The sequence below is a fragment of the Poecilia reticulata genome, chromosome 16, assembly GCF_904066995.2.
Source record: "Poecilia reticulata chromosome 16, P_reticulata-male-v2, whole genome shotgun sequence".
NCBI classification, from domain to species: domain Eukaryota; kingdom Metazoa; phylum Chordata; class Actinopteri; order Cyprinodontiformes; family Poeciliidae; genus Poecilia; species Poecilia reticulata.
The window spans coordinates 21731182-21756363 of NC_088845.1; the positions used below are offsets into that span (position 1 = coordinate 21731182).

General features: G+C 39.4%; 3 protein-coding genes across 5 annotated transcripts; 2 read left to right on the plus strand and 1 right to left on the minus strand.

Annotated features, from left to right (window-relative positions):
* The first annotated feature begins 1539 nt into the window (after positions 1 to 1539).
* Positions 1540 to 5595, plus strand: LOC103478415 (THAP domain-containing protein 10-like). Of its 3 annotated transcripts, none has more exons than XM_081597310.1 (5): positions 1540 to 2251; positions 2591 to 2723; positions 2833 to 4359; positions 5155 to 5302; positions 5464 to 5595. In XM_081597310.1, exons 3-5 carry the CDS (start codon positions 3916 to 3918, stop codon positions 5583 to 5585), a joined length of 714 nt encoding a protein of 237 aa, XP_081453436.1. In that variant the 5' UTR covers positions 1540 to 2251; positions 2591 to 2723; positions 2833 to 3915; the 3' UTR covers positions 5586 to 5595. The 3 variants fall into 3 exon arrangements, with proteins under 3 accessions (XP_081453436.1, XP_008430488.1, XP_008430487.1); XM_008432266.3 differs by having other exon boundaries at positions 1542 to 2251; positions 5419 to 5585; XM_008432265.3 differs by lacking the exons at positions 5155 to 5302; positions 5464 to 5595 and having other exon boundaries at positions 1694 to 2251; positions 2833 to 3414.
* Positions 5378 to 23505, minus strand: LOC103478414 (carboxypeptidase Q). Its single transcript, XM_008432264.2, has 11 exons — positions 23377 to 23505; positions 22921 to 23059; positions 20295 to 20510; positions 20077 to 20193; positions 19785 to 19992; positions 19499 to 19706; positions 15086 to 15197; positions 13307 to 13398; positions 12623 to 12718; positions 11889 to 11994; positions 5378 to 6370 (listed from the first exon to the last, which is right to left on the minus strand). Exons 2-11 carry the CDS (start codon positions 23057 to 23059, stop codon positions 6204 to 6206), a joined length of 1461 nt encoding a protein of 486 aa, XP_008430486.1. The 5' UTR covers positions 23377 to 23505; the 3' UTR covers positions 5378 to 6203.
* On the plus strand, positions 6855 to 9923 carry LOC145547611 (uncharacterized). The gene is made up of 3 exons (XM_081597311.1): positions 6855 to 7635; positions 8998 to 9136; positions 9243 to 9923. Exons 1-3 carry the CDS (start codon positions 7267 to 7269, stop codon positions 9425 to 9427), a joined length of 693 nt encoding a protein of 230 aa, XP_081453437.1. The 5' UTR covers positions 6855 to 7266; the 3' UTR covers positions 9428 to 9923.
* Positions 23506 to 25182: the final 1677 nt, after the last annotated feature.

Consider the following 25182-nt stretch of genomic DNA (forward strand, 5'->3'; position numbering starts at 1 on the left):
ACATAACATCTGTCATGAACATAAAGAAGTCTTTATGAATGTTTATGACTGTTGTCATGAAATGTCATTTGGTAAATAATGACACTTTTAATGCAAAGTTGCTCTAAAAGTTGCATTGAAAGTCCATTAAAAGTGCCAACTTTGCATGATTTTGTAAATTATGATAATTTAATGCAAAGTTGGTTTGACTCTGAAGTATTCACAGATTAGGTTTCTTCACTAACCCAATCTGACACAAAGAGTTAACTGGACACTCATGAAAAGGCACGCATCCCATGCCTCACCGGACACAAAGACAATGATTTTATCCGCAGCGGACCTCTGACTAATCCTGACATCACCCAGTAGGACAGCTGACTTATCAGTTTATAAGGAAGGGGTCTCAGTTGTTTTTTTAAGTGTGATGCTGTGCATGATTCACACTTCCTCTAAACTGACTAACTCTTCTGTCTTTCTCTCTTCTGTGTAAGCTCTTTCTTCATAAGGCTTGATTCCTTTTTCTTCTTCCTTATACTTTTTTTGTAGTCATCATGTCTAATCTTTCACTTCTTACCACAAATTCTATAATCAGCTAATTTTAAAGTTTTGCATAATATAAAGAAAAAGGAAATATGTAAAGTATACATATAGTGCAAAGGTATTATTTTTCTTATTTTAACTTTAAATTTTAGCTCCAAGCTATCTATCAATATGGTTTTTTTTAACCACTGAAAATCTGAAAAGTGTGGTGGGCATTTTTATTAAGTCACATTTAGGTTCTAAAACTGCATTTCAAATACCGCATGGAGTCACAAACAAGGAATAAATATGATGGCAGTATTATGCATTTCTTTAGCACAGATGGGAAAGCCGTTTCAGAGATTATCGGAAAGTGAAAGAATCTAATTGCAGGGAATTCCTGAAGGAAAACCTGGTTGAGGCCTCGAAAGATTTGAGATTGATATGGAGGTTCACTTCTCATTACACTGACACTTAACACACAGCCAAGAAAAGGTTACGTATGATGTAAATTCTACATGTATATGGTCAAACACCTTAAGCAAAAAACAAAAAAAAAACAAAAATCACTCATTCTTTAGTATATCAAAATCACTAACAAGGGAAGGGGAGGGAAACAACCAGTTGTAGATCTGGGGGTAATAAAAGTGAGAAAAAAAAAGTAAAAAAAAAAACCTATACGTTTGCAGTTAAACTGCATTTACTCCAGCTGCAGTAGACACCCTAGGAACTTCTTCCCAACTCTTGAATGAACTTTGTTTCACAATCCCCACAAGGCAGCATGCATCCCTGTTGCTTTTGCACGATTTTTCTCACTACAAATTTCCTTCCAGTCAACTTTCCATTGAGGTTCTTGGGTATACCACTCCGTGAATCATAATTTTCTTTTGAAATGACCTTTGCAAGACTGACTTACATGTGGAGTCAAGTCAGCATACTTCCCTCATAATGGTATGATTGCACCATTTCTGTGTTAAATTCAATATTTCTTAATATTGAAATGTTTGGGGTGGGGCCGGATGATTTGGACGCTTCATTTGCTGTAATACATGATCTTTTAAAATTAACTGAAATATGTTGTTCTGTTTGTAACGTAAGCTTTCCTTTTTAAACTAAGTGATTTTTATGACATTCTGCTAGATTGGGATTCACAGGTAGAGTCCCGATCCTCCAATCCACAAGGTGGCGGTAATGAAGAGAAAATAGAAGACAGATCGCGCATGCGTCTCGGCGGTTGTTATTGACTACAGTGTGTTTGTTAGCATTGTTCTTTGCGCCTTTTCGTGTTTTTAAATGAATTCATCCTATAATGGTGTTTACCTGCGTCGTTCAGGGCTGCGGGAAAAGACCTGAGCCGTACGTGAGAAGCCTGCATGGATTCCCTAATAACCTGGAGACGATAAAAGCCTGGAGTAAGTTCGTGAAGAGGACCAAACCGTATTGGAATGGCAACACTCCTTCATCGAGGATCTGTAGCGAGCATTTCCAGCCAACATGTTATAAAAACCACATGGCCTGGTCGATGGGATGTGTTAGGACGCTGGATCTGATAGATGACTTTCAGGTGCCAACGATTTATCCTGCTGTGGCTGAGAAAAATGCTTCATCGCTCACCAAGGATGATCTCAAAGCAGGCATACATATACAGACCCATCAAAAGGCACCAGGTAGTTCCACCATGCTTGCACCAGCGGAAATAAAACAGGAGGAGGAAACGCACTGCTCTGGAACCACAGAGACACCTCCTATTCAGGTATAAATAATTAAGGAAATGTTTGGGGGGAATTCAAGGAATTGGTTTCTCATAAGAATTAACTGGTTGCTGTGAAACAAAGCCTAAGATACTTTTTGTCAGTAGCAGGGCAAATCATTAATTAGAAGAAGAAATGATTGTGTGAAGAGTGGATGGATTAAGAAATACTTTCCAGCAAATCCACATGACCTCAACACATGCCTCATGTCATGAAAACATTATTTTTGGGGGGTTTAAATACTAATTTTACATTTTGTCTTGACAGATACGGTTCCAAAGCTTATTGTTGACAGGTTGGGACAAGGGCTGTAAAATCTCTCTATATGTGTGGCTGTTTAGGACTGTCATGTAAAGGCCGAGCACCAGGTGATGTACTTTGTAAGACATGTGGCGACCCAGACCGACCCTCCGTCCATTTCCACAAACACACGGTCAGTCGGCACCCAGCTGACCAGGTTATCCCGAAGTACAGGTATGTTACATTTCACATAATTTGATTGTTGATGCTGTAAAATAATAAATATGAGAAGCAAGACTCTTTCAGAAAGCTTACTGTTACTTTGACCATGTACATTTCACAGGTTCACAGGTGAAAATGGGTCGAGATTATGGTGTCTGCACAGTTCCCTTAAAAACTCCCCGGCTGCTCTTACAACCAACATTGGTTAAAAGACCATCCAAGAGACTTCGACTTGCCCTGGAATGTGAGGAGGAAGCTTCCTCAGGAGGCATCGCATCTACAGCAGTTCAGGTCAAAACCAGTTCAACGTAAACCTGTGGACCGTTTCGGTGCAGCAGTCATGCCTCTTGGACCAGAGAACATAAAAGCACGTGTCCATGTAGCTTTTGTCGTTGGTGCGGGGAAAAAGTTTATCCGCCACCTTGTCATTAAGTTAATAAATGTGATGCACTTGCTTTATGCTACAACTGAAAACTGTGCAATGCTTGCTGGGGTGGAACGTTCTGTTCTATCTCAATAGCTCTTAGAAACTGGCCATGTGAAATGGACAAAAGCTGCTAGAACCTCACTTTTTTTGGGATTTTCTTCTGATATCAGATTGTTTGGAAACAATCTGTAGCGACATCATTAGCCCTCTTTTTGTTGAGAGCAACTCCACAGATATTGCTGCTTAATGGAATAATAAAATATATCAATGAATGGCTCAATTTAGAATGTTTTGTGCAAATAGAAACCTTACAGTTGAAACCATAAGTTTGCATACAGCTTTTCTTTTCTTTTTTTTTTTTAATAAAACGTGATTTCTAATCCATAACACTAGCTGGGTTTTCCTTCATTGTTTAAAGAGATCATTCTGATAATAAATGTGACACACTTGTTTTTGCTATTGTGGCATTCATGCAGTGTAAGTTTAGGCTTATTAAATTATTTCAGATTTCATTTGTCGTTAGAAATGTATTTAGAGCATTTCTAATCACTGTTTGTCTTCCCAATGATATTACTTTTTCTCCTGCCTTGAGCAGGAGATGAACGCATCATAGTGACGAGGGACAGCAGTGCTGTACTTATCCTCCAATCCAGTTGGTGGCGGTAATGAAGAGAAAGTACACAAACCTCGCATGTCTCATTGATCGGAGTGTTTACTGGGATTCTTCCCCTTTGTTTTTCTCTCAATTCGCGTGTTTTTAAGTGATTTATTCCTTCAATGGTGTGTATCTGCGTCGTTCAGGGCTGCGGGAAACGACCTGAGCCGTACGTGAGAAACCTGCACGGATTCCCGAATAACTTGGAGACGATGAAAGCCTGGAATGAGTTCGTGAGGAGGACCAGACCGACTTGGAATGGCAACACTCCTTCATCGAGGATCTGTAGCGAGCATTTCCAGCCAGACTGTTATACAAACCACATGGCCTGGTCGATGAAATGGGTTAGGAAGCTGGATCTGATAGATGACTTTCAGGTCCCAACAATATATCCTGTAGTGGTTAAGAAAAGTCCTGTGTTACTTGCCAAGGATGACTGCAAAACGGGCAGAAAGGTCAGCCCGACCCCACCGGGCAGTTCCACCATGCTTGCATCAGTAGAAATAAAAAAAGAGGAGGAGGATGAATCATACTGTTCAGGAGCCACAATGACACCTCTTATTCAGGTAAGGTACAAAGGTATTATTAGAGTTACACTTTTTGCCTCAGTACATTGAAAATACCTAAACTAACTCATTCACTGATCGTCAACCATTTATGTTTACTGGGATGGCGTGTTTCACTTAATTGGCATGTTCACAGGCTAAGAAATCCCTTTGATGTAATGGTGCAAAATAAGTAATAGTAAAATAAAAAAGAAAAAGAAATATACAATATGTAGCCAAATGTAAGGAGCACTTCTTTGACTGCAAGTGTTTTTTCACAGCAAAATGTTCTAAATGTGAGCACCAAGCCACACATCAACTTTAGTGTTTTTGTCTGTAAATATGGTATAACGAAGGAATAGCCCTCACCTGCCCATGAAATAGCCTTTGAGTCAATTGGCCAATTATTTTTGGTCCCTTTAAAAACAAGGTGGCTCATGTTAAGGAGCTCAAAGGAAAGCTGAATGTCTGAACTTTCAGCTTATATAACTATAGCTTGTCATGTCAGGCCAAGTTATATTGTTATAACTTGAATATGTTTAACAGCTACATAAAAAAATAAAAGTTTTTTTTTTTTTCTTATTTGATTTGAACTTAGAGTATTTAGTGCAATGTTTACGCATCACATGTAATTTAGACTTTAAAAATATTAAACACAGGGTGTAATGCAACAAATCACAAAATTCTAAAGGGGTGAATTGTCCTCATCTGCTCCAATAGATTTTGGCTTGTCATTTCCTGTTATAAAGCGTAGAGTAAGGTAATATTGACGGGTTGTGATAAGGGCTGTAAAATCTCGTTTGTGTGGCTGTTTAGGACTGTCATGAAAAGACAGAGTACCAGGTGATGTACTTTGTACGACATGTGGCGTCCCAGACCAACGCTCCGTCCATTTCCACAAACACACGATCAGTCGGCACACAGCTGACCAGGATACCACGACAAATTAAAGTTCAAACTACAGGTATGTTACTTTGCACATAATGGGATTGTTGCTACTAAAATAATACATTTGAGGAATAAAACTCATTCAGAAAACTTTCTGTTACTTCAACATTTTTATTTTTTATTTTTAAACAGGCTCACAGGTGATGTTTAATAGTCAACATCGTATTATCTGCACAGACCCCTTAAAGTCACCACGGCTGCTCCTACATCCAACTCTGGTAAAAAGACGATCCAAGAGACTTCAACTTGGACTGGAATATGAGGAGGAAGCTGCTCAGGACAAGACCAGTTCAACATGAACCTGTGGACCGTTCTGGTGCAGCAGACATACCTCTTGGACCAGAGAACAAAAAAAGCAGATGTCCATGTAGCTTTTGTCTTTGGTGCGGGGAAAATATTTATCGAGCACCTTGTCAAATGACATAAAACTAAGTTTATGCCACCGCTAGAGGCAATGCAATGCTTGCTGGGATAGAAAGCTCAGTTCCACATCAATATCTCTTAGCAATCTGCATTACGCTATATGTTTGCGGCCTAATTTTACTACGATATTACATTAATAGGAAAAAAGAAAGACTATGCATCCATCCATTAATTAAATCCGCTTGTCCTCATTGTCCATTAGAGACAGGCTTTCTCTAGTGGTTATTGACAGAGAGTCAGGCTACACCCTTGACAGGAAGATAAAATAAAACTAGGTGTTGCACTGAACATTTTCCATTCAAGAATATTGCCAGTAAAAATCTAATTCTGAAAATCTTTTCAAGTATATTGAGCTTAATTTAACTTTACATGCTACCCTTGTGCATCAGATTTTATGTTCTCTCATTCATCCAAACACTCGTGTCTTTTTGAGGACAAAACTAAAACTCATTCAGTAAAAGTGCAACACGATTCAGGTTGTGATAAATCTGACATTACGGCCTTCTGGGTAGCATGTCCTCCAGGTCAGCCACGACGTACGCAACCACGGCCCACAACGCTGAGCAGAGGTCCATGTCGTGAGGGTCCTGGACTGTCATAGTGTCCCCCTCGCTGTGGTGGAACCAAAAGTAACGACTGTCTGCCACATGAAGGCTGGCCCCTGTGTGCAACATGAAGAAGAATAGTCACACACACTAGTCACAAATCTGATCCGAAAAGTAAAACAATAGTTTCGAGTGTTTCCACAAATTCCCAATTTGATTTAGGTCTGGACATTGACAAGCCAGTACTGCACATGAATATGCTTTCTTGTAAACAGTTTTATTCCAGTTCTGGTCGTATGTGTAAGAATCTTTCTGCTGGAACATAAACCTTCTGCCCCTTCGTCCACGTCTTTTGCAGCGTTTAATAGACATTATTCCAGGACTGTCCGGTAGTTAGCATCAGTGGCGCAACTACACATTATTCAGGTGGATGCGAAAACATAGATCGGCGCCCCCCTTCCCCCCGAGGGAAGGAACGTCAGGGTGAAGGAGCGACGCTCACTCAACCACCTCCCTCCCCCCAGGGGGCGACGATACGTGAAAGGTAAAACTCGCTACATTTACCTCGTTATGTGCGCGAGGTAAGGTGCGCTGAAATGTATGGGAGAACATCGGCGTGCCGCCCCCTCCAGACGGGGTTTTGGCGCCCCCTCTGGTGCTGCGCCCCTATGCGTTGCATACCCTGCATACCCACTTTTTGCGCCACTGGTTAGCATAATTCATCTTAACTGTGACCAGCTTCCGAAAATATGCTTTTTTTCTTGCCGATCATCCACAAAAGGTGTGACTTGTGGAATGCAAGCTATTAGTTTTTATAAAAAAACAACTATTACCTCTTTTTAAAATAAAATTTACATGTGCACATACTTTTAATGAGTGATTTGCATTTCTTCAGTTATTTGAAAAAATTCCCGGGAAAGCTCCAAAAAGCAAGTAAAAAATTAAATCATTCATAAATATATGCATACAGTAGAGCTGGGGTTTTATTGCACAATTACTGTTCATATATCACATGGCTATAAAGTTTCCTGAAACAAACTACACACATCTCCGTTCTTTGTGGAAGTGGAGGTCACGTGTTTCCGGCGGAGCTACTCTTCATTGTTTTGCAGGCATGGCCCAGCTGGAGAGACGCTGTATTCTGAACTGCGATGCTCAACCGATCAGGTTTGGACTCCCGGAACGCGCCGACCAGAAGGAGAAGTGGTTGCGGTTCATCTTCAACAGCATCCCCAAGCAGTACCAACCCGACCTTGTGTTATGTGCACACCATTTTACAAAAGCCTGCTTCCTGAACTGGTCCAAGTGGTCGGAGAAGTTGCAGCTGAGAGATGGAGCGGTTCCGACGCTCCGGAACCCGTATCACGATCCAGGAGTGTATGTAAGTACAGGAAGCTGGTGTGTGCTGGTAAAAAGGCTGCAAAGTGTGCAGATGCACGAAGCTTCGCTGTTATTTTTGACTAATTGTGTGTCGCACAGTTTCGAAGGAAGGAGAAAGTGGTCGGTAGTTCTAATTCCGATCAGATCATTGGATAGGCCGAACACCACGAGCTAGCTTCAACCAATCAGAGGAGCGAATGGCATTCAGTGAGCTTCAGAGTGAGGGAACGTCGCTCACTTAGAAATATTTCACCGCACTTCAAGTGAATTACTTGGAAATAGGGTACTTATTTTTATCACATTTTCCGGTACTGTTATTAGAACGGTACAAGTGACGACTATAACTATTTATTACTTATTTTCTAGTGCATGGCTGTGATTGCATGACAAATTAATCCAACCCCCACAAACGCAAATGTATTTATCACTAAACTGCACGCAGTTTAGTAATATTGATATTAATATATCAATAATATATTCATTTGTATATTTATTAATATATTTAAGAATATTAAACTCATTAACAGTGGATAAAATAGTAAAAAATCATTGGGTTTTTTAAACGTTGACATTTATTGTGACAATAAATCAGAATTCTAAGAAATTGATCACATAGTATGATAAATGCTCATCCCTATTTGGAAGAGTTGTTGTATTTTGTAAATGCATTTCAAAAACTGAAACTTGATACTATATACATACATTTCCTAAATTTCTGTTGACTTTAATGATTAAGGCTCGCAGCTAATGAAGACCTAAAATTATATTTTAATGAGAATTTAATGGTCTTAATTCCATAAGACCACTAAGTCTAGTATGGAAAGGGCCCACATACCAGTGTTCAAACTTTTTTTCTTTTGCTGGCCAAAATTGTCAAATTTTGTTTTCCAAATTTAAATAGCTAAGTATTTTAATTTCAAATTCTACATTTTTTGCATGCTAAATGTATTCAACATGAGCATGTGAAAAGAAACTAAAGTAAACTGATTATTTTGTAGAAAATAAAAATTGTCGCACATCCGAAAAAGTGTCAGATGTTTAACTTTTTGGATTTATTTACTGGTCATTAAGTGAAAATCTTATTCTGGAAATTTACACAAAAAGTATCTGCATCACGTCCATTTGGTTTAGGCCCAAATTCATACTATTCTTAAACTTGTCTGGAAAAGCAGAGTGTTTATTTTTTACTATTTTCTGTCTAGATGGATAGTTGGACACGAGTGAGTTAACATGAGCTTGATGAGAGCTTGATTGTCTTACTACTGACTATTGCTTTATGTCTGATATGTTATTCAAAACCATAACATAATGCTGACCAGTTGAGGTCAGGTGAGTAAAACCTATCATTTGTTTCAATGTTTAGGAATATCGTATGAAAACCATATGTGAGGTGGCATCTGCTGTGAACCATGTGGCCTCCCAGACTGAGCCCCTAACCACAGAAACGCGAGCAGTCGGCGCACGCCTGCCCATCGCGTGTCCGAACAGCTTTAAAAGCACAGGTTTGATAATTAGCCTTTCAATAAATCTAAACGATAAAGCTTGCCAGTCTTAGACGATTGTCTTCAGATGCATTTGTTTTAAACATTCTGTTAATTTGTGTTGCAGGTACGCAGGTCGGAGTGAAGAGACGAAGTTGTGGCGTTTGCACAGAAACCATCACCTTAGACAGCCCCCTGCTGCTCCTGCAGCCTGGAGAAAAGCTGAAGGAGAGCCCATCCAAGAGACCTCGACGCAGCCTGGCAGAGGAGGTGGTGGTCCCCTCAGAAAGCAGCGAATCCAACTCGACATGAACTGCATCACGCCGAGGTGCAGCAGATGTCTTTTACTTCCGAGTGGAGAATGGCAGACTTTAACACGCAGAGCATTTTTTTCTTTGGTGCTGCAACGCCTCACCTAGAAAAGCCACGTGAGGCTTAATTGCACAACTTTTCGCAATAATATTTCACACCTTGCCATCTGCCCCATGCTGTGGAAGCTCCCTGTGAGGCACAGAAGCTGTCGGGACCCAGAGCCGTCCCCGTGTCTCGATTTGATTTTTGATCTCATGGATTTCTTGGATCAAAGCTACAGAGGTAACAAAGCAGCTCTACTTTTGAGGGGAATGACTCCACAGAGACTGCTGCACAAAGAAAAGAAATCACACTATGTTGACACAAAGCTTTGAAATAGCTAAGAAATTGCAGTTTGGATTAAAGAGTGCCAAAGCTTGTTACCAACTCTGTGGCCTTAGGCCAAATTAGATTGTGTAATTTGATTTGTGAAATAAATATTTCATTGCCGTCTTTATTCTTCAGTGCATGCCTTTTTGTTCTTTTTTGCTTGAAACTAGACGTCAAAGCAACAGCCTATAAAGCACCATCTGTACCAAACATCTACTGATCTTAAAAATGTTTTTAAACATTTTAATTTTCTGTTTGCTCTTCACACTTAATTTTCTTTAAACAGACAGCATCTTTTGTAATAAACAGTTAAATATGCTGCATATTTACACCAGTCAATCTGGTATAAATAGGATGGATTCATACATTTGAAAAAAAAGGACAATATTTTAAAATATTGAATCTATAAAATATTAAAAAGTTTTGGACTAAGTAGATCTTCCAAACGCTAAATTATTGAGATCAGTCAACGTTTTAAAGAAGTAATCCTAAAGTCCTGATCTCAGAACTTTAGGATTGGGGAGAATTTGTCTTGATTTTAAATGACAGGAATATTCCAATTGCGAATTGGGCCTATGTTTGGATTACTATGAAATGAAAAATGTTGTGAGTAAAAGCAGGAAGTGCCAGAAACACGCTAAAGTTATCGTTTCTGGCACTTCCTTTAGAGTGCCAGAAACAATAACTTCAGGGCCGTACTAATTTAAATTACTTAGATTTTATGCGTTTAAAAAAATGTAGCACAGTTAATTCCTTTTTTCTTTTTACATGCAGAAGTTCCTAGCAGAACTTTACATTTCCATATTTCTGGTACGCCCGTAAATCTGAAGCACAAGCGACATTTGCAAACAGCAATGAACAAAGTTGCTTTTCTTGGATCATTAGGGGTTAATTTCTGTTTCAAAAGTGGTCTAATAGAACTGGAAAAGATTAACGTGTGGAATTTGTACAAAAAGGAGTTGGTTTATCATCATTGTTATTTAAGCCTGAAATACCATCTCTACGCAAATAATCAGCACAAACAAACAGCAGCAAGCCCCTAACAACCTGTTCAGAGAATCATTGAATCTGACCAAACAAGACTGATCTGTACAATTTGTTTTATCTGTACCCCACCCTCCTTTCTGGACTTTCCAGAATGGTTTCTTCACCCAACAATAACACAGCAACTATCCAAGAGCAGACAGGAAGAGAGGGCTCTATGTTTGCTGCTTATCTGCGGCTGTACATTCAGACCGAATTGTTCCCGTTTTGAGAAGTTTATTTCTGCTTTGAATATATTTAGAAAAATGTATATAAATTATGGTTTAAAGCTGCCAAAGATCAGAGTATCTTCATCAATACTTACCCTGTATAAACAGTCTTGCACCCATCTTTTCTAAATTGTTAAATTTGAAATTTTAGTTTTGCTCCCTTTGGCTTGTATTACATCTATAATATTGAGTAAGTGAACAGGCCGATTGCAGCATCGCTGAAGACAGTAATGCTGAAAAATGCCCTTTGATCGAGACGCTGAACTCTCAGCTGTTTCGCTGCAGCTTTTAAAACGTTCCACAAGGAAAACTCTTGTGCTGCGATTCTCTTTGTTTCCTCTAAAGATCGCACACATACATCTCAACAAAATGATAGAAACTGTTTCAACAACAGAATTAAAAGTGATGCTTAAATATTAAAGCTCTGCAAAGCAATTCACAGAATACTTTTTTGGCCCCATGCTTTAATATTAGTCTACGTTTTCACAAAGATCAACGTCTGGCATCGGTTAGAGGTCCGGTTTCCGATATCTGACTTCATATCAGGATTCTGAGTGGAAGCTTTATATCCATACTAAGACCATCTGAAAGTTTCATTTTGTGGTTCCATTGAATTTCTATCGCCACTTCCCTATAGCAAGCTGTTTATAGTTCAGCAATCAGCAGAAAAAGGCTATGAAAAAGAGAACCACAACTAATAGGCATTTCCCTTTTGATGCGTGTTCTGAAAAATACAATTTAAGGTTTTGGTACATATAGGTCTTCATTTTTCTGCGTGTCCACCTAATTTTACCACGTATGCTAGTTGCACATGCATATTGCATATTGATCACACTAACCTGGGACTCCTGCTTGCATCCACAGAAAGATATCTGTCCCCTCAGCATCGGTCTCCAGTTTGGTCACATTAATGGGAGCCAAAAGTTTGATCACTTCTTCCATCACCTGTAGATACGGACAGTCATTTGTTGTTATAGCTTTTTAATAACAATGCAAGAGGTAAAACATATCCATTGTTTTGTATCATACAACAGATTCAAAGTGTCACACAGGATTCCTATACATATATTTTCCAATATTTTCCCAAAGCCAAATGTTCTGACTTCTCAGTGAATTGCTATTTGATTTCAAGATTTATGGATGAATGTGTGGACGGATGAAACAGAAGACGCATGGAAAGATAGACTAATGGATGAAAGGACAGATGGATGGGTATGAGGAACTTAAAGAAGAAAACTGTCTAAAATAAAGGCCAGATTTTGCAAATAAAAGGGAAAAAATTACATTATAAGTTTAAAAAAAAAAACCAAATGGCTCTGACTGAAGCAACTAAAAATAACTATGTTGACGAGACAGAATAAAATCTGAAAATACAAACCATTTTCCACTCCACATATTTTTAATAATAATTTCTTTTAGATGTTTCTGTTTCTTCTTTGCATACAATAAACAGTAAAGTTTTAGTATTTCAAGCTGAACTGAACAAATCATATTTGCCATGCAACAGTTTCTCACCTCACCCTGTACAACTGATGTCTTAAGTTTCTAAAAACAGCTTGACCTTTGATCTCACCTTTCGTGCCGCATCACTGCCTAAAAACTGCAGACCCATCGGGGTGAACGTCCCCAGGTCAGACTCCATAATAAGGTCAAAGTTGGAGATGTTCTCCTGTGTGGGGAAAGGAAGTGAAGCGGGTGGGTGAGGATAAAGCAGATGTAACCACAATGTTGTGAAAGCATGGGAAAAAAAAGGCACAAAATGGTTTGTAACCCCACAAAAGATTCAATCCAGTCAGTTACATCAATCTTTACATCTGTTCACACATACTATAAACAACCACTAGGAGTCGCTAAAGAGACTTTGTTATTATAAAAGGGAAATAAATTTTTATTTACACATTTCAGAAAGAACATAAAAAGCTCTCATGAGAGTTATGGCATCCTTGTGAAAAATGATTACTTTGTTTTCAAAAATGCATGAACTCTTTATCTCTGGTTTCAAGTAGTTAGCTTATCAAGTTTTAGAGTCTGGTGGGCAGCCAAAGCTCTAAAGAAGGAAACTGTAAGACCCGATTGCTGCAGAGAAAAATCTGGGAGCTGGCCAAGTGCTCACCAGTCTGCTGGAAGGACATTTCCACACTTGTACAGGGTGCTTTCACAATGTCTTGACCCTTCCTGCTCTGTTTCAGCAGGAGAGATATTTGCTTTCCGGCTGTTATTGTGTTCCCCCCCTCTCTTAAGTGGAGAGTAGTAATACCTTGTGTAGATTGAAGTACTGCTGTCCACCGACACCACCCTGCTCCTCACCTGTCCACAGAACCGCTCGCAAAGTTCTTCTTGGGCGCAAACCTTTGAGAAGATGAACACACTGTTTAGTCATCTGGAGAACAATAGTGAACAAACTGCATCATGAAGACCAGGTAACACAGCTGACAGGTCAGGGGCACAGTTGTGGAGAAGATTAAAGCATGGCTAGGATTTTAAAGAATCCTAACCACGCTTCAGACCTACCAAGATATGGCTATTCACCAAAACTAACAGGCTGGGAAAGGACAACATTTTTCTAAAGACCCGGCCAAGTGACGCATAGTCAGTGGAGAGGCTGCAAAAATCTATAGCTCTATTAAATGAAACACAACCAAAAGAGTTGAGTTTTTAGTTTGTCACTTGGGTCATTTAGGTCATAGGTCCCCAACCCTGGTCCTCAGGCCTCTCTGTCCTGCATGCTGCATGTCCTGCTCTGTGGTTAGAGTTAACCTGCAGTGGCCATATCTAAAAGCATCAGAGGGTCCAACTGTAGTTTAGAAAGGCAAATGTGAGGTTAGTTTGGTGAGCTAAGCTGTTTTGAGGGCTGACGCTAAAAAAGCAGCAGCAATACAAGAAGAGGCCCAGAATGGCGCTGCAGCAGCAAGTCACTCCTTAACATTCCTCGAGAGGCTCCAGATTCATTTTCAGATGATTTACAAGGAGATAAATCCTTTGACTTCCCTGACTGCTGAAGGGAGGCCTCTATGATGGCTTTTATTTCCAGCTAAAAATGATCAAGTTAAATTAAAATACTGGAGAAACTTTAAATCTTCACTAAAATGTAATATGATAAAATCCCGACCTATTTTCTGGAGCGTTAACACTAAAATAAAAGGCAAAAAAAGCCCAGCAGAGGATTTCAGCCTCCTCAGAAATCTGAATCAAGAGGGAATTCCTCCCTCCATCTTCATGGAGAAACTCCTAACCACGTCTTGGCAAAGCAGATGCACAATAGCTGACATGAAAGCTCTCCACAGAGTGATGAGAATGCCTGGGACACTGATTACAGTCTTACCTTCTGCGATCTGGAGGAATATCTCTCCCTGTTATAACAAAGGGTTAATGGGAAGAGCAATAGGTTATTTCCTCCAGCTATGGGACTGCTGTATTTCCATTACTGCTCACCATATTTCTAATATTTGAACAAAAGGGAGAGCTGGGAATTTTTTTTTGCAGCAAGCAGCCTTTCTGTCATGCTTAAAAATGAGGCCAGTCCACGGAAAACAATGGGAATGTCAGAGGTGAAAGGAACTTCTGAAACACAGTAGACTCATATTTCTCATGAGTTAAAGCAATAACAGATTTTGTAGGATGCGACTTTCCCAAAGAACATCTGCAAAATAAGACTGAAGATATCAACGGCCACACTATGACATCGTCTCGTTGCATAGATATTACATCAGTGCGTGAATCTCCTTCAAAGATTGTTTTTTATAATGGATGTGAGGGATTTTTCCTCCTGGAGCAACTGAAACCCTACTCCTTAGGTGAATCCCCTCTAAAGACTGCAGATAGTGAAAACTAGCCCAAACCAGCCCCAGTACTGTGTCTAAAGGTCATTCCTCTAAAACTGCAAGCCTGCAAAGGAAGAAATAAAGAGTGATATCGACATGTCTGAGCAGAAACTGTCCCGGTTATGCAGGCAAAGACGCAAAATAAGAAGGAGAGGTATTAAGAGCTAAATATTGTATATGTGGAACTTTTTCCTCTACATTTTCCCAAGGGTTACCCAGGTCCTTGATGAGGGACAGAGCCTCCCAGGATATCATGGCTCCACCTCCATCGTCCATGGCACCCTGGCCCACATCCCAGCTGTCCAGATGACCGCTCAATAGGACAACCTGTCAGAGAGTGCAGATAAACTGTGTAAACATCAACAGGAGCCACTGCAGGAGGGTAAGGACGCAGCAGTTTGAAAATGCACATTCAGGGATATTCCATGGAATAAGACTTTGCTACCAAGCCCTTTTTACGTCCACATCTCTAAACAACTCTATTGAACAAACAATATATCTTACATTTAATGCACAATATGCTATCAAACAAAAAACAGCTGATTTTTTTTTACCTCAACACACAAGATCAAAAAAGGTAAAAGAACAGAATCTCTTTATCTGGTTCAGGGATCTGAAAGCGAGACAGACATTCATATCAGCTGGACGATTCTGACCCCCAAGTTACAAGAAGCAGATCTTGACCTGACAAACTATCTGGTCAACAACCCAGAAGTCAAAACATTCCTTGAAATAAAATGTTCCGTGTCCAGCTTAAATCCTCTGTCAGCGATGGATTATTAAATCAGTGGAGAAGCAACTTTTACACAATTTAAACTGAGGACATTTCACATTTAGTTACACTGTCAGCTACTACAGCACCAAATAATCACTTGCTTCTTAAGCGAATTGTTTTATCTCCCACCCACTCAAAAACAATGGTGTGAGCACTGGATTGGCTCTTCTCGCCCACCTGAAACAGTTTCAAAACCTGAAATAATGCTTATGTATAAGAACAGGATTCAAGAGAAGGAACAAAAGACATTGTTTTTTTCCTCCATAATTGATGCTAGATAATTTAAGCAGAGTCAGCAGCCAGACCATCAATGCAACCACAGGTGTCTGTTGTGTGCATTAATTTTCCCAGCTATGAAAATATATAGGTTTACTGTGATTTCTAAGCAGTCTTCTGGCAGTACAAAATGTCTGCCGACCTCTGTGGGTTGTGGTGTTAAATTAAATAAATGACAACTCCCTCCAAATATCCCTCCTTAATTTTTAACCAAAGACGCTGCAGCTCTAGAACTTGAAGCATATAAAGTGTTTCTCTGCAGCTGCCGTCCAACTGTAGGTGAGTATTATAACTTCACTTCTGTCAGCCAGATGTATGCCATTAGCTTTTTTAGGGAAAAATTATTTGTGTTAAAACAGGGCTATGCGGTAAAAACATTGTTTTGACAGGTACATTATCAAGTGAACCTTTGTTTTCACCCCAGCAGAAACTCAAAGTGCTTTACAGATTAAAAACAAAACAAAAAAGAAAAAAATATGTAGTTTATTCAAATGCTTATGATAAAGGTGGTTGATTATGTGGAAAAAGACTGATAAGACTTTCAGCTGTTTCCATTCACTAAAACTATGTTTTAGACTACCACTTCATTCTTTTCACTGGACAAGTTGCAACATAAATCTTCTTTGTGGAAGTTTTATGCCTTGATGCCTGAATTAACGTAATGTCAAAATGTCACCCTTCAGCTGCATACTTCCTTAGTTTCTCGTGTGCATATTTTTTTTTACATATTCCAGAAACACTGGCATGGTAATGCCATGGTGTTTAAATCTGGAAAAACACCACACTTCCATCATTTTACAGATTTAGAAAAGACTGGGAGTACTCATAAACATTCCCTAAAAATACATTTATATATTCCATTCTGAACATCTAATTGCTGCATTCATTTCAAACTAAATTAAAACACATTTAAAACAACCTCTAGTGTTTTGGTTCTCATTTGTTGTGTATATTTGGCATGCTAAGTTTTTGTATTGCAACTAACCTGTTATAGAAAAGACAAGACGCTGTTACGACACGATTGTAGGTAGGTAGGTAATCATCAGTTCACTCTACATTTGCATTTCCCTGAAATATTTTAACGTTTCACTGACTGCGTCTGAGGTTGGGTCCGTTTCCCTCAAAGACCTCCAAATTTGCATTAGTAGCCTTCACACCCCCAGATATTTTGTCTCAAGTAGCCATGCCAACTGTCCCCAACTAGTTCAGACGGGTACAAGCTTAGTACAGCAGTGAAACTTTGGTAAAATCAGGAAAAAGATTGTACAGTTTGTTCCCAGCCTAACAACTTACAAGTCTGGACACAACTGAAGGGGAAAAGCTTCAGAAATGATTACAGTTTAAAATATTTATTAGGCAGCACAAACAAAACAAGTGAAGCAGAAATCCTACACAGTGATTCAGAGAACTACAGCAGAGCCTTTCTGAGGGAAAAACAGCAAAGCCTCCAATCTTCAGTGTAAACTTTGCAGACAGTTTACATGTTCAACAAGCTGCACAACCTACTACAGAGGAATAAACTAGTACATATCCTGTTTCAAAATTTTATTTCAAAGAAAGATTGAAAGCAAAGTCTGAGTGGGAGGAAAAAAAATCCAAGCACCTCAGCAGTCTTGGATGACTTAAAAGGGCAACCTAACTCTGGAAATGACTCACAAAACCTCAAATGTAAATTTTTCTTTAAGCAAGTGTGCATGCCCTCTCCCTCGCGTTCTCTCGCTCTCTCTCACACACACACACACACACACACACACACACACACACACACACACACACACACACACACACACACACACACACACACACACACACACACACACACACACACACACACACACAGCCAGCCACAACTGCTGCAACAGTGAGCTGGAACACAAAGTTTCAGGGCCAGACATGATGTCAGCCTGACCATGTGTTTCAGTTCCCTTTCCTACACAGATGGACTGAATGCTGCTCAGGACCGTGGCTAGCAGCTCAAAACACAAAAATATTATAAACTTATTTCTAATGTAGCCAACTTAAATCTGATTGAGAAAGAGGAAATTAAAGTGCATACATTTCAAATATTATAAAAAAATTGTATGAACATGTACCATGCAAACTGAGGCCCAGGGCTCAGCTTTGGAGATTCATCTCAGTCTGACCTTCAGAGCAGTTTGCTGGACCTTTTCCTGCAGGAATTACTATCAGCTGTCCTAAATGTTTTCTGTTTGCTGATGATTGCCCCGGTTTAGGGGAAAATTCTTTTTTTTTAATAGAGCTTTTCAGATTGATAGACACCAGGAATTGCTTCTCAAATAAGTCTTTCCTACTTGGCATTGTGTTTTACAAAAGCTCTTGAAGGTATCAGACCAGAAAACCGTCACAGCTTCTGTCTTTAAAGGCATGTCGAACATTATTTATGCTCTTCTCAAAACTTAAAGGGAAACTCATTATACAGATTGAAGGCCTCCTTGCCATCACCTTAATCTTTACCTAACTTTCAGATTCAAGCCAGACTTTTGGCTGGTCAAAAGCATTATTACTTCCAGTCAGAAGACTCATTTTGGTCAAATCAAAACATTCTTTCACAATTCCTGTCCTCACGACCCCCTGCCTTGCATGTTTTAGGTGTTTCCCTTCTGCCACAGACCTGAATTGAATCTGTGGGCGATTAACAGCCTTCTGCAGTACTTGATGGCCATGCAATCATTTGAATCAGAGGCTCATATAAAACAAGCAGAACAGTAGGGCCTAAGGACTAAAATTGAGAAGCACTGCCTTAAGCTGTGTAAATAATTTGGGCAGAACTATATTTGTTCCACTTCCTTTCTTCTGTCAGGCAAAGCTACAAATGATTTTTCAGACAGTACATTTATAGACCAATTACTTTGTCATTTCCCCATAGAAGACTCATAACATAAAAGTTGAGGACCAGTTGGGGGGGGGGGAAATCATATCTCTTTACAACTATTATGGCCAGCTCTCTTTGTTGTCGTAGCAACATGCAATCTATTGTTTTTTTTTAAACAAAGCCATTTATGCAACAGGAGGAATATCTTGTTCTCCTTTTACAGAAAAAAAATCTGCCCTGACACTAAAACCCAACCAGACCCACCAAGGGTCAGGGCCAGATACTCTAAGCAAAAAAGTGCCAGGCCAACTTTATACTACTTCTAACTAAATCACAGTTCAAATAATTACATTTTGGAAGTTTATGAACATAGAAAGACATGCGTTTACATAACAGAAATCTGCTCTGTTAGATAGAGGTTCCCAGAAAGACCAGGTGCCCCTACAGCAAAATAAATGCTGACCAAACAGTTCGGAAAATCTTTGTTGAGGAAAACCAAGGGTCGCCTTGCAATCCTTGTCCAACATGATAAAGTAGGGACACAGAACGATTTTTTTAGATTTAGTATTGTATAAACCTTAAACAATATTTTAACTTTTCCATGCACGTCATTCAGATTATCCACCCAATACGCTTACCCTACGACTAAAACTTCTTGTGTGAAGTAAAAAGAAAGAGACTGTGGTCTGATGGTTTACAGAGATAAATAAGTCATGCAGGTAGACATGAGTGAGTGAATGCTACCTGCTCCGGGTGCTGCCAGCCTCTTATCTCGGCCACTGTGTTAAAAGAGTCAGCATCCGGCAGAGTCTGGGCTCCCATTACGAGTCTGACCACAATCTTCTGTTTGTTTTGGGCCAAACGCCACATTAGCTCAGCATCCTCCACTGTGATGCAGGCTGTGGGGATTTGCTTCACTCCTTCTTGGTAGATCTGCCAACCTGTGTGAGGACTAGAAGGAAAAAGCACAACAATGGGAAACTATCCGCATTAACTGGAGGGGCACTAGACAGCGAAAGGGGACAAATACCTGTTAATAGAGAAAGGGGTGATAGATCGAACGAGTGTAGCTACAGCTCCCACTTTAGCTGCCTCTGAAGCACCGAAAGCGCGATAAGCAACCGTCTCCAGGTAGTTGATAAAAGGCTGGTTAAAAACCACAATCCTCCCTGTGGCCTCGCTGGCTCTACGCTTCAGTTCCTCAAAAGACTGAACCACCAACACCTCAGCCTCAACACCTGAACAGATAGGAACGAGTCGGTGAATGCTAATGGAGTGCTGGTGAACAAATTAACACGGCTTAATAAAGTCTGATCATCAACCTTCTGGAGGCGTTCCGACACTGCTGCCCAGACCCAGCATGGCCAGGCTCTTGGTCCTGGGCTTAATCATCTCTGCACTCTCCTTTCCTCTTACCCAGTGAGGGATTTTTACTGGTTCTGTAGAAGAAACAAGACAAGTGAACACAAATGCAAAAAAAAAACAACAAAAAAAACGAGGTTCTCAGGAAAGATTTTGTAAACACATCTTCAAAACTCACCCAGATGAACATCCAGTCCATCCTGTTTCATGGCGTTGTACATGTATTTAATAGCCATTTCCAGGTTCTGTGACCCACTGACCCGGTTCCCTATGGTGTCAGTAAAGTCAGCCAGCCGTCTGTAGGAGCGGTTCTGGGCCGCACCAAATACAGCTAGCTCAATGATGCGCTTGGCCACATCTTCATATCTTCCCACCTCTGCTGCTACATCTGGAGCTGGGTTCCAAAAGAATGTAAACTGTATTTTCTTTTTATAAAAGTTTGACTAAATTTACAGCAGAACAATTAGGATTTAATTTACTGGATTATATCAACAATAGCGTTGATATACTGATACATTCCTGAATAGATAGAAATTGTTTGGTGAAGGTGATACAATATAACTTATGAATTGTCAATGTGAAGTGTTACACCCTCTATAAAAGAAACGTTGGCTGTTTGCTGGTCTGGAGTTAAGTGTTAACACAAAGCCAAGAAGTAAAAACATCAGTAATCACCTCAGAGAAGCAAATTCTGCAGCTCGTCAATTGGTTTTAGGTTATAAAACAAATTTTAGTCCAATAGATATAAAGATTAACAATCAGAAAGAATGTAAATCAGCTAAAGATCTTCCAAGAGTTTGTCACAGAAAATCTACCCCAACTGGTTCATCTCTGCTCCAATACACCCAACTCAAAATGCTGAACTACCTCCTGTGTGTGTCAACAAATTTTGCAAAGGCCTTCTTCTTTTGATTTTTATTGGCAGCTGGCATCCAACTTAAGGTGCATTTACTGCCACCTACCAGACTGGAGGTGGTCATCAGAGATCCATCCATCCATCCATTTTCTTGCACCCTTGTCCCTTAGTGGGGTCAGGAGAGGTGCTGGTGCCCATCTCCAGCTAACGTTCCGGGCGAGAGGCGGGGTACACCCTGGACAGGTCGCCAGTCTGTCGCAGGGCAACACAGACACACACTGGACAAACAACCATGCACACACACACTCACACCTAGGGACAATTTACTGGACAGTCATGTTTTTGGACTGTGGGAGGAAACCGGAGTACCCGGAGAAAACCCACCCATGCACAGGGAGAACATGCAAACTCCATGCAGAAAGACCGGGGCCGGGAATCGAACCCAGAACCTTCTTGCTGCAAGGCAACAGCTCTACCAACTGCGCAACTGTGCAGCCCGTCATCAGAGATCTCAGAGGGAATTTAACATACCTCAATGATGTGTACGATGTGCAAATTCACATCTTAACACACTCATTAAATACATGTATGAATGCATGAGCATGCACTGGCATTCACACACTTACTTACACATATTCTAAATACGACTCATTAACCCAGTGTTATTTAAGAACCTAAATTAGATTTATTACCTAATAGATTGATCATAGACAGTCCTATATTCTTTCTGCTTAGTAATGACTTTAAAAGCTGACGTTCCTCTGAGTATTTACCACATTCTAACAAGACATGCTCCACTGTTTCCACCTGATTGCAATAATTACGAGCCCCAGTCTCATGCTTTCCTATTTTAAAGAGCGAACCGGTAAGTCCAGAATGCCCAATTCTAAGTCGAGTCATAACTACTTCCTCTTTCCGCCTCCCACACTCTCTTGAATTGCATATAGTTGTCTCCCATTATCATGGTTTTGCAAAGGCCTCATAATTAACTACTCATTTAGTTCAGGTGTGTTGGAGCAGGAAGGTATCCAGCAGTTGGAGGACACAAGCACTCGAGGGCTGGAGCTGTAGACCCCCAACTTTGAAGTTAGAGTATCAACAACAAAGTCCAATCAATCAAACTTTATTTGTAGAGCTCTTTTTATACAGAGAAGTGCAAGTACTTTACAGCATTCAAAACACTCTAGAAATAATCAAATGATGAATAAATAAAGAAAACAAGAGGCAATTGTGTAGTTTGAGGGAAAGAAGGCAAAAAGACAAATATAAGTTCTGAAAAAAGACATAAATAGAAAAAAAATTGAATAAAATATATGGCTCAAAAAAATAAAGGGAACACTTAAACAACACAATATAACTCCAAGTAAATCAAACTTCTGTGAAATCGAACTGTCCACTTAGGAAGCAACACTGATTGACCCGACGAGGGTCCCCGTTGTCAATCAGTGTTGATTCCTAAGTGGACAGTTTGATTTCACAAAAGTTTGATTTACTTGGAGTTATATTGTGTTGTTTAAGTGTTCCCTTTTTTTTTGAGCAGTGTACATGCTCTTTCAATACTTTTAGAAAAATGTACAGTGCTTACACTAAAGCAACACTGTGGGGGTGTCCACTCTCCACTGCTTAGACATGCAAGGTACCATTTGAAAAAAACAAATTTGAGTGCAGCTAACCTAATTTTTTCCAAGTATTTGTGTTGCCCTCTGATGTAATGGTGCCCTGGACAGTGAGCCATTATGTCCAATACCAAAAAATCTTTACTGCACAGAATTGTTTGCAGAGAACAGTGGCTCTCATTTACTGGATTGTTTCAATAAAGGAGACTACTATTTAAAAACAAAAGGCTAGGTGGCTAGAGTAGTTCAATATGAAAGCTATGATTTGTGTTGTTTTTTTCCTTTTCTTTTTTGCAAAAAAAACTGGTTGCTAAGGAGCATGAATTATTTACCTTTCTTTGTGGTTTCATTAGATACAACCCTGATGGCAGGACTTCTGAAGCGCTCAGAGAGAGTATGGCTGTCAGAACCAAGTGACAAGATAAACATAAAAAGAGGAGGGAGAAAGGACACTTTCACCTTTAATGTCATCTGTGGAAAGAAATATCAAAGTAACCACAAATTAGACACAGCCAGTAAATTCTACTGGTTACATTTGGTGTATGATTGATAATAGTACAACTAGGTAGCGTAGCAAATAAATGTGAGCTCGGTATAAATTAAAATTATGACCTGAGCAACACACAAAAAAACTAATGTCGAGCAGGAAGTCAATTTTGACCCTAATTGCAACAGATAGCAGGATATTAAAAAACAACTGACAATCATTTTCAACAGCTGATAAGTCAACGAAACAATTACCGTAATTTTTAAAAATAAAAACACATTAAAAACAAACAAACACTAACCCTTGAGGTAGTTATCTTTGACGCTTCAAGATTTTATAAGGAGTTAAACGTCCGCACCGCATACAATGTAGAGATGCAGAAGTGTAATCTCTATTTCCGTATTATTTTGTGGTGCATGCAAACTTCCGGCTGGCGTCAGTTTTCAAAATAAAAGTATCACACATGTTTTTCATTTTGCGTAAAATTACTTTTTTACTTATATTATACATGTATTTAAAACATGTGATATATGTAAATGCATTTTTTTAAAAATACTTTCAAGTATTCAAAGACGCACAATAGTAATAATTATGTATTTTACTGTGTCATTTACTTTGAAAGAAAATCTGTTCGACAAAAGCCTAAAATTTGGGAAATCAAAGTTGAACTTTGGTTCTATTGAAAAGAGAAACGAAAAGAAAAAGAGTTTTCTCTTTTTTCTTCGTTTGGTTTTGTATTTTATCTCTCAGTTGTGCACCACAGTATCATGTTAATTACAGTTTTAAAAACAAAATTATATGTACTTTTCTCATTCTGCTACACCACTAAGTCTTTTTTTTTCTTTGACTCCTACAAGTTAAAATTTTAAGTATTTAACCAGCAGTGTATTTTAGGACAAAAAAATAAAAAATAAACATCCATGCCTAGAAAAGGTTTTGGATCATAACACCCAAAGGTTTGTGAAAGAACAGACAGAACAGTTTGATTATGATTGAATTGAATGTTTGACAGATATGACTCAACCTGTTTCTTCACAAAGAGAAGTTGTTAAAACTCTTTAAAGGAAAGATACAAAAAACACCTAGCTCAGTGCTTAGTAGGTTTGGGCTGTGTCTGATTCCTAGAGTCATCTTTGGTCCCACTGGTACCATTACTTTGTAAACTCTGTTTTTGTTTTCTTAGAACATAAGCTTGGCTTATTGTTTTTACTGCCTATCCGTACTAAACTGAGCCAGATGACGATGTCGTGGCTTCCAAAACTTCTGATTGGTTAACTGACACATTTGAGTTAATTGGAGACACATCTATTCATGTAATCTTAAGGCCACATCTTGAACACACTGCTTTCTTATTTGACACAATGGCAAAGTCAAAAGAAGTCAACCAAGATATAAGAAAGAGAACTATGGAGCTGCACAGGTCTGGTTTCTCCTTGGGAACAATTTCCAGATGCTTGAAGCTGCAGCGTTCATCTGTTTATGCAATTATATGCACGTATATACACAATGGGTATGTCCACCATTAAACCAGTCGGGAAGGAGATGAGTTCTGTGTCCCAGAGGTGAGCGTCTTTTGGTCTGAGATGTGAAAATTGACCTGAAGCTAGAAGCACAGTCTCATTATCCACAGTGAACTGTGTCTTGTTTTGGACATGGGTTGAAAGACCACTCAGCAACAAGAAAGCCTTTACTCCAAATGAAACATATAACAGGCAGACTGCAATTTGCAAATGCACACAGGGACAAACATCTCCATTTTTTGAGTCATATCCTGTGGTCTGATGAAACTAAAGTGGTTTGTCCACAATGACTAATATTACATTGGATAAAAAAGGGGGCGGCTTGTAAGCCTGGGAACACCATCCCTATTGTGTATGGGGGTTTGTAGCATCATGCTGTGGGGCTGGTTTGCTGCAGGAGAAGGTGGTGTACTTATAAAATAGATGGCAATCATGAGAAAAGAACATTAAGTAGAAATATTGAAGCAACATCTAAAGACATCAGTCAAGAAGTTAAAGCTCAGGTGCAAATTGGTCTTACAAATGGACAATGATCTTAAGCAAACAGCCAAAGTGTTTATGAAGTGGCTTATGGAAAACAATCAATG